This window comes from Erpetoichthys calabaricus, chromosome 4 (assembly GCF_900747795.2).
Source record: "Erpetoichthys calabaricus chromosome 4, fErpCal1.3, whole genome shotgun sequence".
In the NCBI taxonomy this organism is placed as follows: domain Eukaryota; kingdom Metazoa; phylum Chordata; class Cladistia; order Polypteriformes; family Polypteridae; genus Erpetoichthys; species Erpetoichthys calabaricus.
Window position 1 is genome coordinate 268,141,017 of NC_041397.2, and position 14,223 is coordinate 268,155,239.

Genomic DNA, 14,223 nt, shown 5'->3' on the forward strand with positions numbered 1-14,223 from the left:
TGGGATTGGCTCCAGCAGACCCCCGTGACCCTGTGTTCGGCTTCAGCGGGTTGGAAAATGGATGGATGGATAATAATAACTAATAATAATGATAAAGACAAAAGTATAAATGCAGCTACAGCTACTACTTATGGTAATATAAAAAATACTACTCTTAATAATATTACTAAAATAAAAACTATTATACTATTGCTACTACTGAATGTATTTAATAAACTTATTTAATGCATTCATGCAAAATGAAGCTGAATATTTAGATATTGAAAAAATGTGAATATCTCACCTACACTTATACATTTTTGTTTAAATTTCATTTTGTCCTTCCAATGAAAGCAGACAGCAATAAGGCATAACCTAAATTAGTAATGTTAGCTGCCAATAAAATGAACCAACAATTGAAGTTTATCTGAGCTAATTGCTCTTTTGCATGGTGTGTTCCCATAATTTAACTAGTAAGCAAAAGAGTCTGTGTTTTGGTTAAAGTTACAAACATAACCTCAACGCAGCCACTCTTAGAGTATTTCATATGTCAACTAACATTAGCAGCCATTAATATTGTGTGTAGCGGTCCTGAGGTCTATAAGGTGGTAATAAATAATTCCTCAGCCATGTGTCAGTAGGTTACTATAATATCAGATAATATCTGTTACACACTCTATATCAAAACTATTGCACTGAATGCTACTCCAGTATTATTCCAGTAAACCCCTAGATTCAGTGTAGTGGCACTTGATGTAACGTTAGCAAGCTAACTTGAAGTTGGACAAGTTTAGATTTCTAAGCACAACTGAAAGTGCAGCACAAGCTACTTCTTCATGCTTTCCTTCCATTTTTTTTCTTTTCTGTGCTTCTGACTGGCATTGACTTGAAGCCAACTCTGTGCTCATTAATGGAAAATTACCACATCAGCTGGCTGTCAACAACATAAATTTGACAATTCATGAGACAGCAATAACCCCAATAGAGTCAAGCTGTGGACTTCCAGAGCTCTGCTCCTCTGAGGAGGTTGTCTCTTTACATTATACTTTAGAGATGTTATGTTATGTTATGTTTTCCAGGTTTTAAAAACTGCGCATGTTTGAGAGGGTGGGAAAAGGTGGTTCTTGTGCAGAGGTGCCACAGATAAAAGCTTCTCTATCTTAAAATGCTTCCTACATTGGTTCCATATTCTGAATGAGTGAAGCACAATTGGGTTGTTAGTATATTGGCAATAACTTGTGTTTATTGGAGTGCAAAGCAAGGAATATAAAGAATTACTACAGGATTTTATTTAGAATAGAATAGAATGCCTTTTATTGTCACTATACACATGTACAATGAGATTAAAAGCAGCTCCTTCAGTGCAGACATATATGTAGAACACAACAAGTAAATAAACAAATAAACAAATGGTGCAAAAAGTTGCAAAAAAAAGTTCTGTGATGCTATATACAAATGGAAAGAATAATAACTAAATCGAGTTATTGCACATTATTTAAATACTGGAAAGAATAAATAACTATTGCACTATTGGGTTATTGCACATAATTTAAATATTGCACAATAATGATGATCATGTGCAGTGAGTAGTGGATGTTGGACCCTGAGAGTAATGATATTGTACAGTATACAGATATTACACAGTTATTATCAGTACCATTTAGATATTGGATATTGCACAGTTGATGGATAGAAGGAAGTCCGGGGTTGGGGGTTAGACTGTGTAGTCAGTGCATGTGTGAGTTTAGAATGGTTATGGCTTTTGGGAAAAAAACTGTTCTTGAGTCTGTTTGTCCTTGTTGTGATGCACCTGTAGCGCCTCCCTGAGGGCAGCAGGTCAAACAGATCAGAGCCAGGGTGGGAGCTGTCCTTGATGATGTTTTTTGCTCTGCTGAGGCAGCGGGAGGTGTAAATTGCCATCAAGGAGGGGAGAGGGCAGCCGATGATCTTCTGCGCTGCCTTTACTACTCGCTGAAGCCTCTCCCTGTCTGCCATGGTGCAGCTGCCGTACCATACTGTGATACAATACATCAGCAGGCTCTCGATGGACGAGCGGTAGAAGGTCAGTAGCAGGTTGGAGTCCAGGTTGTGCTTTCTGAGGACCCTCAGGAAGTGTAACCGCTGCTGAGCCTTCTTGATGACTGCTGTGATGTTGTCTGTCCAGGAAATGTCAGCGGAGAAAAGGACACCAAGAAATCGGAAGGTATGGACCCTCTCCACACACTCGCCATTGATGTAAAGGGGGGCTAGGTCGATGCTGTGCCTCCTGAAGTCGACAACGATCTCCTTGGTTTTCCTGGTGTTCAGAGCCAGATTGTTCTTTGAACACCAGGCTGCCAACTTCAGGACCTCCTCTCTGTAAGCTGCCTCGTCTCCCTTTGAGATGAGTCTGACCACTGTGGTGTCATCAGCAAACTTGACGATGAGGTTGTTGTTGTGGGCTGGACTGCAGTTGTGGGTGCAGAGACAGGTGTAGAGGTGTAGACGCAACATTTCTGTTGCGGACCAAGCCTGTGTATGTTTGTCTATTTCTGTCCATGTCCAGGTTTTTATAGCTTGTATTTTTTCTGCCCAGTAATAAAATTGAAAGTTAGTTGCATCATTTTAAACAGGAGAAGGAATAAAGCATTTTCTTCATAAAATGTATCTTGTGGACTCTTGTACCTGTGGCTGCTGAAAGCATGTGTGCAGCTAAGAAGGAGAATAGAGTGCAATGGACATGTGCACACTGCAAAAATCTTTAATTGTAATCCTGCTAAGGGTTTACATGGCCAAATAACCAGAGAACTTGTGGAGAAATTCACATCTAGATTAGGTTTTTAAAAAAGAGACCAATAATCCAGTTTCTCTAACCTGAATAAAGATTTATATGGCATTTTAGAAACCAGGCTTCTGTCAATTACCGTCAATTCTGTCAATTACTGTTGTGGGGAACAGCCCCGACACAGACAGGTAGACAAGATGGTTTCACCACACACACGTTTATTATACATTATTTACAGTTGTTTCGTGAGCACAAACCCAGTGCCGCAGCACCAATCACCCCTTAAGTCCTTGGCCACACAACACAATGCCTTCAGTCTCTGGTCCGCCTCCACTCCTCTCCTCTGAGCTCCGTCCTTCTTCCACCCGACTCTTGCCAATGACTGGAGGGAGGCGGCCCCTTTTATGCACCCCGGATGGGCTCCAGGTGCTTCCCGACACTCTTCCGCCGACACTCCCTTGTGTGGCGGAAGTGCCGGCTGCGCAACCGGAAGGACTCCGGGTGTCCCTGCTCCTCTTCCCCCCAGCACTTCCGGGTGTGGCGGAAGTGCTGAGGTCCAGGGCTCCCAAGGCATTGGGGCGCTCCCTGGCGGTGGCCACGGGTCCCTACAGGGTAGAGCTTCCATGCTCTGTACCCGTGGCCCCCAAAGCAACCAGGGCGGTCGCCCCCTCGTGGTCTGGAGGAGGCATGAGCCCTCCTCCTGTCTTCCTGGGCATCCCGGCCGGGCATGAACCCCAGCCGGGTGCCACACTGTCAATTCAACAATTACATTTAAAGTTCACATAAATGTATTCATTGAGGTGAATTTTGAAGATCTCTAAACTATTCCTATCTATTACAGTGCTTGGAAACTTATTCCATATGTCTGTGATTGTCTATGTGAATAAAAATGTCTAACACTTGTGCAATAGTTGCCCTTAAAAAGTTTTTCTCTGTGTATTGGTGTTATTGTTGAATTTATTTTAAAGCAACAGCTGGGATAGTCAGTACTGATTCTCTTTGTGAATTGAAACACTTCAATCATGTCTGCTCTGAATATCTATTTACCCAAAGTGAAAAGGTTCAGCTCCTTCAATCTTTCCTAACAGCTCAAATATCTCAGTTCTGGAATCAGCCTAGCTGCTATTCTCTGGTCTTTTTCTAAGGTGGCCTTTGCAATATGCAGTACTCTCACTGAATTCTCACTAGTTCATCATGTAACTATAAACTCCCTTTACCTGTACTCTACATATCGTGCTATGCAGACTAACATCCCATTGGTTATCTTAATGGCCTCTGTGCATTTCCTGGATGTAGACGGTGATGAGTCCTCGAAAACTCTGACATCCTTCTCATGAGGTGTATTTACAAGCTTAAAACATCCAATTGTGTTCTCAAATCTCACATTTTTAATTCATATGTGTACTACTTTGCATTTGTTTACGTTAAATGTCATCATTCACAAGCCTGTCTCTGACTGTTCAGGTCTGTTTGTAATGTTTTCCCCCATTTGTAATTTATTTGCCACTCCACTTAATTTGCTATTCATACTTTGTCTAGGTTGTTTATTTACAATGCTTTGAAAAAGTATTCATGCTCCAACCCTCTTTTCACATAAATGATTGTTATGTCATTTCTAATCCATTAATCCAGATCAGAGTCATAAGGTGCCTGAGCCTATCCCAGCTAGCATAGGCAGGAGCAAACCCTGGACTGGGCACCAGTCCATCAAAAGATGAACACGCACATACACACGCACCAAACTCATACCAAACTCAATTTAGCATTGCCAGTTCAGCTAACCTGCATGTCTTTGACAGCGGGAGGAAACCGAAGCACCCAGAGGAAACTCATGCAGACACAGGGAGAACATGCAGACTACACACAGGGAGAACCTGGATTACGAACCCTGGCCTGCTTACTACAAGGCAGCAGCACTACCACTGCTCCACCTTAACAGTTATAATTCAAATAATGTTTTCCACAGTGCCATCCAAAAAAGAAAGAAAATCACGTGGCATTAAAACTCAAATTTCTAAAAACTGAAATTGCAACAGGTTGTAGGTATTCATTCCCCTGTTCAATACTTGGTTGAACCACTTTCTACAGCTATTACACCAAGTAGTCTTTTTGGATAAGTCTTAATTAATTTTGTGCAAGGTTGATGGAGAAAAGAATATTTTGGAGATTTGCCTCCTTGCAAAATTGCTCAAACTTTGCCATTCTAGTTGCAAAGTGATGGCGTACAACAAATTTAAGGTCTTGCCATCAAATGTTTGGTGGGGTTGAAATCAGGACTCTGACTGGACCACTCCAGTACATCATTTTTCTTCATTGTAAGCCACTCTGTTATTGCTCTGGCAGTCTGAGTTGTGTTATTGTCCTGTTGAAAAAAAACTTCCTTTTAAATTTAAGCATTCTTGTTCTTACTTTAGTATATCGTTAGTTTATAATCTGAGACAGTAAAATGTGAAGATAGCTTTGCAGACTGAATATATTTATGCATATTAAAATGAGAAGCTGACCCAGTATTGATCCCAGAGCAATACTAATTTTAACATCACCTAATTCTGAGAAAGTTCCATTCACTGTAACTCACTCTTTATTTTGTTTTCTTTGATCAGTAACCTGCCATGTTGGTCCTTATTAAAATCTTTCTAAAATGCAAGAGTAATAATATCATATGCACCACCTGATATTACCTGTGAGTCAGTATGATCACCCATTTTAAATAGAGTAATGGGATCATTTTTACTAGCTCCCATCCTTAGGAATTTGTGCAGTGACTTTTCAAAATTAAACACAAGGTTTTATATATGTACTCACTGACCTTCTTCAGCGCTCTAGGAAAAATTTTATCTCATCCCGGCAAGTTGTTAGCCTTTTCCAATTAAGAAGTAATACAATTTCTAAATTACTAAACTACCTCCTTGTTGGGAGGTTATCAACTTAGGGAGGTGGGACAGTCGCGCTTGCACACGGTATGGAATAAATGTGCCTAGTGTGAGTACACCCTAAATGTCTTATCAGCTTCTTTACATGTTTTCCACACACATGCATGTAAGGCTTCAGATAATGTAAATATTTTTTATATTTATGGAAACTTAAATTATACAATGTTCATCATTTTAACTGGAACAGTTTATCAAAACATTCTCAAACCATTCTCGGGGTCTTGTTCACGAGTGAGGGAAGAATGGAGCGTGAAATCGACAGGCAGATCGGTGCGGCGTCCGCAGTGATGCAGGCTGTGCATCAGTCTGTCGTGGTAAAAAAGGAGCTGAGCCGTAAGGCAAAGCTCTCAATTTACCAGTCGATCTATGTTCCTACCCTCACCTATGGTCATAAGCTATGGGTAGTGACCGAAAGAACGAGATCGCGAATACAAGCGGCTGACATGAGTTTCCTCCACAGGGTGTCTGGGCTTTCCCTTAAAGATAGGGTGAAAAGCTCAGTCATCCGGGAGCGGCTCAGAGTAGAGCTGCTGCTCCCCCACATCGAGCGGAGTCAGATGAGGTGGCTCGGGCATCTGATCAGGATGCCTCCTGGACGCCTCCCTGGTGAGGTGTTCCGGGCACGTCTAACCGGGAGGAGGCCCCGGGGAAGACCCAGGACATGCTGGAGGGACTATGTCTCTCGGCTGGCCTGGGAACTCCTCAGGATTCCCCCGGAAGAGCTAGAAGAAGTGGCCAGGGAGAGAGAAATCTGGGCATCTCTGCTCAAGCTGCTGCCCCCGCGACCCGATCTCGGATAAGCGGAAGAGTATGGATGGATTCTAAAACCATGGCACTGCCCCTTAGGAATGAGTAGTAGTATCGGATGAACCAAAGAAATAGTTAATTCAAAAGACCGTTATGCTAAAAATTAGTGAAAAATTTGCAAACACACACAAAACATGTAAATCTGTATATGCAATAGAAAATGAGAAATTGGATTTTTGTCCAGGTATAAGTGTTTTTAAATGACTATCTGTATGAATTTGTAGTTGAATTGTATGTAATACAGTTAATGAGCCTAACCCTTTAAGAATATTACCCAGAGTTATGTGCAGTTCAGCACAATTTGCAAGTTGTTACAAACAGGAAGGAAGGGCATGAAGAAGTTAGGATATTATGTTTTCACAGTCATAATAAGAAAATGTACCCCCAAAATGTGGCAGTAGTCACTTGTGAAAAATGTTTTTTAACTTTTAGTAACAGAAAGGATACTCCTTCCCCTGAAGTATTACATAGCTTGGCAATATATGGTCCTAGCTGGGAGTTTACATCTGCCTAATCTTAGAAAGTTGATTGAGTTTGGAGGAGCTTTTGGCTTAAAGCTATATTAACAGGAGGTGAGAAGAGTTAAAAAAGAGATTGACATTAGACGTGAAGGTAGTATGCTTTGGTGCTGCTAATAAAAAAGGCACATGATTTACACACACTATATTTGGAAGACTGGAATACAAAACCAGTGGTGGATAGACCTAGTTGAGCAATTAGGGTTTTGTATTGCTTTTCTGCTCATTTGTTCATCAAGTTCCTTCTTCCATACTTAACCTCCTTAGTGTTATGTTTATCCCTGGAAAAACAAGCCAAAAATGTATTTTTCAACAAGAAGAAATATTATTATTTGTAACATTAACATGTTAACACCAAAACATTAACAAAACTACTGTTTACACACCTTTGTGCGCTTTGGTTGAAGGCTCTGCCACACTCATAAATATTGATAACTTACCCTATAGGGGCTTAGTGCTTGGAAAAAAATATTTTTGCAGTATGATGTTATTTCATCTACAAGGTTTCGACAGAATACTGTCCCGGGTTGTTTTCGGGCTTGACACTTTAAATCTAATCAAAATAGCTTTACCCCAGTGATACTCAGAGTTAACCATTTTTACATAGAATTCTGAGAATGATAAATGCTCAGGGTTAATCCCAAGGAATTTAATATATACACAAATAAAAAATCTGATGTAATATTCAGATATAACAGATACACAATCATTTGTCCATTTGTGTAATAAATAAACAAACTATTTCTATACATTGCTTCTACTTGTATTATTTCAAATATGTAGCTATGGATAGCTTAATTAAAAGTAAAAAAAAGCAAGAAGAGAGGAAGGCACTATCAAGGAAAGAATCCAGATAATACCAAAAGAAGTCAAATGGCGATATTGTGATATATTTTGGTGAATGTGTCTTGTTTGTTCTCATAGATAACTACTTTTAACATTCAATTAGTCAATTTCAAATATAGTTGCTTGAATGGTTTATGAGTAATTACATATGTGGGCATGTAAGGAATTAAAATCAAGTTAAACTGAATAATCTTGCCGCATATTCTTTATGGGATGTGAAGGCTTCTGTGAACTTTTGTCTCATGAAATTAACCAAGAAAATGTGTTTTTACAGAAGGTAATGATGGTCAGCTATCCAGTTGCAGTGAATTTCAGGCAGCTTCAATTAAGGAGTACCTTAAAGGGGTCCCACTATCCATCCAGTATCACTTGTTCACTCCAAACAACAGGAGCTGCTCCACAGCTTTCAGTGAAAATGCAACAAGTGACTTGCTCGCTACTGTATTCAATGCTTCTTTGGACACAAAAGTCATAATCCATGGCTACAGGTAAGGACACCATCTGTTCTTAATACTGTAAAACACACTGGATCCAGGAATGTGCTCTACCTGTTGATTTTTATTATCAGTTCTTTATTTGCAGACCGATTCTTCATTTCATTAAACATTTTGCAAAGATAAATTACTCAGTTTGCCTGTTTTCTAAAAGTCAATGTACACCTCAATATGTAATTATTTTTTGTAATACATTTAGAAAATATTAATTTATATTTAATAAGATAGTCCAGTTCCTCTCTTTATTGTCATTCTTCTTCATTTTGATGGTTCACAATGTCCTAATCTTCATCTAAGTTGTTTCTTTTATAAGTGATTGAGAAAGTGCAAGTGTAGGTACAATTTCCAGAGTTTTCCAAAGAGGACCTGCTTGTTCATTTTCTTTGGCATGCAAGTGTGTGTAAGTGCATATGCACACATCATATCAGTGATACAGTTTTAGTCAAATTCATGATCCAGTCATAACATAGCAAAAATGTAGTAGTAGTTAAGAAGGTGCCACGCTATCCCTGACCGAGTGGGTGATTGAGCTGAATCTCAGAGGGTGAAGCCACTCTTATTCCTGAAGAAGTCACAGGCTATGAGAGCTATTAGTTCCCTCATATCTGACCTACTGTACTTTGATGAGATACTCTTGGACAGAGATGCCTTTTATTTTTCTGGCTTTGGTAGGTGCACCATATCTGAGCCAGGGCTTCATTTGTGATTGTTTTTATGTCAGATCTAACTCTAAATTTGTCAAACTAATACACTCTGTACCTATTCATTGTTAAAGGTCTTGTTTATAAGTTTCAAATGTAATATAGAAATGCACACATGTTGTAAAGCAGGGACATCAGATGGGAATCAACAGGCAGTTAAGAGTTGTCAGACAGACAGAAAGGAATCAAAATAGTCACAGAGGCATCAGTTGAGTCTTTATGAAAGTATGTTAGGAGAGACACAAAGTCATTAAGCAGAGAGGAGTCAATAAAAAGACCTGTAGAGTAATCATTAACACAGACCAGAGACCTGTCAGACAAGTGTTGATCAAAGTCAATGGAGAGAGGAGTCATTAGGTGGGGATCAAAAGTTTGCATAGAGTCAACAGGGTAAACAGTCATTAGCTGGTTAAAGGTACAAATGAGTGCACAGTTACACATGGAAAAGCAGGTTGTCAGGTAAGGATCTAAAGAGCTACCGGTAATCCATCTATCCATCCACCCATCCATTTTCATAACCTGCTTATCCAGGTCAGGGTCATGGGTCAGCTGGAGCACATCCCAGCAATCATAGGGCAGGAGGCAGAAGCAATACAGGACATCAGTCCGTCACCGGATGAACACCCACACACACACACACACACACAAATTACGGCCAATTCAGCAACACCAGTTCACTTAACCTGTATGTCTTTGGTCTGTGGGAATAAACAGGAGCACCTGTAAACTCCTGGACAAAATGAAATCTCCACACAGGGAGCACCCAGGCCTTCTTATTTCAAAGCAACAGCACTACCACTGAGCCACTGTGCTGCTCGTTACAAGTAATATTATACAGAATTTATTGTTTGTACAAGTGTGCAAACCATCCTAATGGATTTAAAGATAGTCATCTGTATACAGTATGTAAGCATAATGTCATGATCAGGCTTTTGTTTTTAATTTTTGGCAGCTATTTCTTGGTCTCTAAAAACATTTGAAACTTCGTTTTGGGAGTTTTGAACCAAGGAATACAGAATTTAAGTTCATTTTTTGTTTCAGTAATATCTTAGTTGTCTAAATATATGTACATCTATAAAATGAGAATGTTGATATCAAACTGAAAAAAAGATTTGTTACCTCAAGCAGCACTTAAAAATGTGAGGCAGAATATATTTTACAATATAACAACTATTTTAATAGCAGACAAATAACAAAAGAGTATTAAAAAGTAACTTAATTTAATAACAACTTTAAATACATACAGTGGAACCTCGGTTCACGAATGTCTCTGAACACGTACAAATCGGGTTACGACCAAAAAGTTTGCCAAACTTTTGCATCTATTCATGACCACACACTTGGTATACGAACAAGCCAGTTTCCCTTTCGGTTTGTGCGCACCGATGATTTCCGCACATGTTCAGTCTCTCCCTGTGCATTCCCTGTGCAGCGAGCGAGAGAGAGGGAGAGAGCGCGCGAGAGAGAGAGAGAGAGCGAGCGAGCGAGAGATAGAGAGAGAGAGACAGACACACGCACGAGAGAGAGAGAGAGAGAGAGAGAGCGAGTGAGTGAGTGAGAGAGAGGGAGTTAGCGCGAGAGAGAGAGCAAGCGAACGAGAGATAGAGAGAGAGAGACAGACACACACATACGAGAGAGACACATACACACACGCACGCGTGCGCGAGAGAGAGAGAGAGCGAGCGAGTGAGTGAGAGAGAGGGCTGGCTGCATAAGGTTAAAGAATGCACCAGGCTTGTTTTTAAAGAGACTGATTTGAGCATTGTTTTAACCTCGTTGTATTTAATGAAGACTTTTTTCTATTGGATTTTAACCTCCACTTCACTTCTGTTTACAGCGATCGGTTCATAGTGTGCATTGTTGCAATGTTACTTTTCTTGGTTGTTTATTAAATTACGGATTTTTCAAATGTACATTTTTTTCCCTGTGCTTAAAACTCATTAAAAAAAGTGTTTTTAGTGAGTGGTTCGTAGCGCTATAGCGCAAACTCCTGCAATGTTAGTTTTCTCTGTTGTTCAAGGTTTTCTCAGTGTTATTCAATGTTTTTACATTTAGTTTACTATTATGCTGTGCATTCTATGGTATAATTAACTATATTTGTGATTAAAAATCTTTAAAAAATATATATTTACATACAGAGGGCAGCACGGTGGCGCAGTGGGTAGCACTGCTGCCTCGTAGTTGGGAGACCTGGGGACCTGGGTTCGCTTCCCGGGTCCTCCCTGCATGGAGTTTGCATGTTCTCCCCGTGTCTGCGTGGGTTTCCTCCCACAGTCCAAAGACATGCTGGTTAGGTGGATTGGCGATTCTCAATTGGCCCTAGTGTGTGCTTGGTGTGTTTGTGTGTGTCCTGCGGTGGGTTGGCACCCTGCCCGGGATTGGTTCCTGCCTTGTGCCCAGTGTTGGCTGGGATTGGCTCCAGCAGACCCCCGTGACCCTGTGTTCAGATTCAGCGAGTTGGATAATGGATGGATTTACATACAGTTCGTACGTTCTGGAACGGATTAATTGTATTTACATACAATCCTATGGGGGAAATTACTTTGGGTCACGACCAAATCGGGTTACGAGCAGAGTTTTGGAACGAATTACGGTCGTGACCCGAGGTTCCACTGTATATGGAAAATGTATCTCCAACAGGGCCTATATTAGTCATTTATTTGAAAACTGTGAAACAGTAAAAGCAGATAAAAAGAATCCTGATTTTGTTTACTACTCGTGACCCGAGGTTCCACTGTACATATAATTATTGATAGAGCTAATACAAAATAATAATCATTTGAATTGCTAAATAATAAATAACAGAATTTGGTAAATGGTGGAGTTCAGTTGTTTGCAGAACCGAAAGGTTATCTGTGGTATCAGCATCTGATAAACCATTAGAGACAAAATCACAAATTCCCCTGTGGCTCCCCCTGTCAGCACCTACAGCACCTGCAGGGCTGCTCAATGGGATTTTAACTTACAGCATGCCTCACCGGCACATGAATGGGCATACTGGCCCAGGAATACTGCCACCCAGCAGTCGGGGGATCATGAACTCTTGGAAGGCCATCTCCCCATGTCCACTACACTGGCCTCCCTGCCAGCTAAGGGTACAGGAGTTTATTCCAGCCAGGATGTCAGCCCACCCCTGTCGTCCATCACAGTATACAAATATGCTGTATAGTGATAGATGTCAAAGAAGGACTGGCATCCTAGCTGAGATGCCATCATAACAGAGGGACAACATGGATGGACAGGCGTACCTGCCAAGATGTCTACTGCTCACTGTACTTGATAAGAGGCCACCTTGGAGAGGACAACATGATTGGATGAGTGAAAGTTTCCAGGATGAATGCTCTCCTTGGCCTCATATTTGAAGCAGACATAACAGATTAACAATGGGAGACTGCCTGGGAGACTGGGTAACAGATGTTCCCCCAGTGCACTAGGTGACAGTATTCCTCTGGAGTTGCTCTAGTTTGGACCCCTGCAAGATTAAATAGAAGTCATAGTTCTGGAGAACAGCTCTCCTGGAGTTTTTGGGTGCCACCAGACGGTCCACTGTTTTATGATGGTTATGTTAATTTAAATTAATATTTGTATGAAGAGACTAGTACTGTACATTTGCCAGAATCAGAAGCATTTTCATCATTGTACTGCCTCAGGCTACTACAAATTTTTTGTTTCATTTCTAACCTGATTTAAATAAGTATAAGGCGAGGTAGAAGTAGATTTTTTTACATCACAGGCTACAGGCAATTTCTTTTGTTTCCATTTGGTCTTCTTATCTTGGTCTGGAGTCTGAAATTAAGAACTGTTCAGTTTTTCTTTTTTTAATATTCTTTTTTTGTAAGTTTGCAAGGTCATACTCCTTTCTGGATTAAGAAAATGGTGACTGCAATTCTGGAGAGAGCTGATGTAAATGTCTTGGTTGTGGACTGGCTTCCAGCAGCATCTTTTTTATATGCAAATGCAGTTCAGAACTCCCTTGAGCTTTCATGGAGTATTTCAAGTATGATCAGTAAGCTCATTGTAAGTTTACATTTTATAATGGTGCATACCCATCTTGCTCACATATACTGCAAAAATTATCATTTACATTTACAATGTATTTCCTTAAAGACCGCTTGTGTATTAGATTGTGGTTCCTTTGTTTTTGTATTACTTTTCATGTAATGTGTGTTATAAGGGAGTCATTCTCTTTTTAATATGTTGCCTTTTATAGATATTTTATAAAACAAACATTAAGTGTTAATTAACATAACATATAATGAAGATGAAATTTAAAAGATGGGTGATTGTAAGAAGTAAATAAGAAGATCTGAAGTGTTCTTCACTAAGAATGATCACCGGTCCTGAGCTTTTTTATTTCTTTTAGAAACTTGGAAGCACAGAGAAGTCCTTTCACTTAATCGGAGTCAGCCTTGGAGCACACATAGCTGGCTTTGTTGGTAGTTTGCATAAAGGAAGATTTGGGCGAATAACCGGTAGGCTATATTCTTTGTTTGTCACTTGTAATATTTTTTGTTTGCTGCAACACTGAATTGTAATGGGTGAGTTCAGAAGAACAGGAAGAGAATTGGCAAATTACCAATACAAATATTGTTACCAAACAGTCTGGGATCTAAATTAGTTGGTTGGAGTTGAGATTAGGGGGACTGTGGCTTGTGGGAATGGCGTCGTATACAGGCATTTCTTGGTCCTGCTGTCTGTCTGTCTGTCTGCCTTTCTATTATTCTCTCTGCTGGAAAGGGTATAAATGGAACAGCCCAGCCACCATTAACATGTGATCTATGAGGTTAGCATGTGGTGAAGCTTTGTTTCCTGCCTGACTGGGCCCAGTACCAGCTAATCCCACAAACAGTATGACGCTTATCTCAATGAGTCATGAACAAGTAAGCATCAGCATCACAGAACTATAGATGATAACTCCCATTATTCTCATCATGTTAGAAAGCCTGTCACGTCCAAACCCTGGAATGAATAGGCCATTCAAAGCGAGTGACATCTGTAGCAGAGAAAAAAGTGTCTCAACCAGACAGACACATTCTCCACAAGAAATACAGAATAAAACAATTTTCTCAAGTTACTGCCAATCGTAAATGCAGAATCAGCAGACTGATTAAGTACAGACTGAACAAATATGTACAGCATCTTAAAGTATATTTTTTAAAATGTTACTTTCCCTGTGTGCTT

General features: G+C 40.2%; 1 protein-coding gene across 1 annotated transcript in view; it reads left to right on the top strand.

Moving 5' to 3' along the window:
- The window catches only part of pla1a (phospholipase A1 member A), a 48,862-nt gene that overhangs the window by 2,658 nt on the left and 31,981 nt on the right, over positions 1-14,223 (top strand). The window contains exons 2-4 of the mRNA XM_028800761.2: positions 8,122-8,335; positions 12,882-13,059; positions 13,406-13,514. Coding sequence (XP_028656594.1) covers positions 8,122-8,335; positions 12,882-13,059; positions 13,406-13,514 — 501 coding nt within the window. The remainder of the gene's footprint in view (positions 1-8,121; positions 8,336-12,881; positions 13,060-13,405; positions 13,515-14,223) is intronic.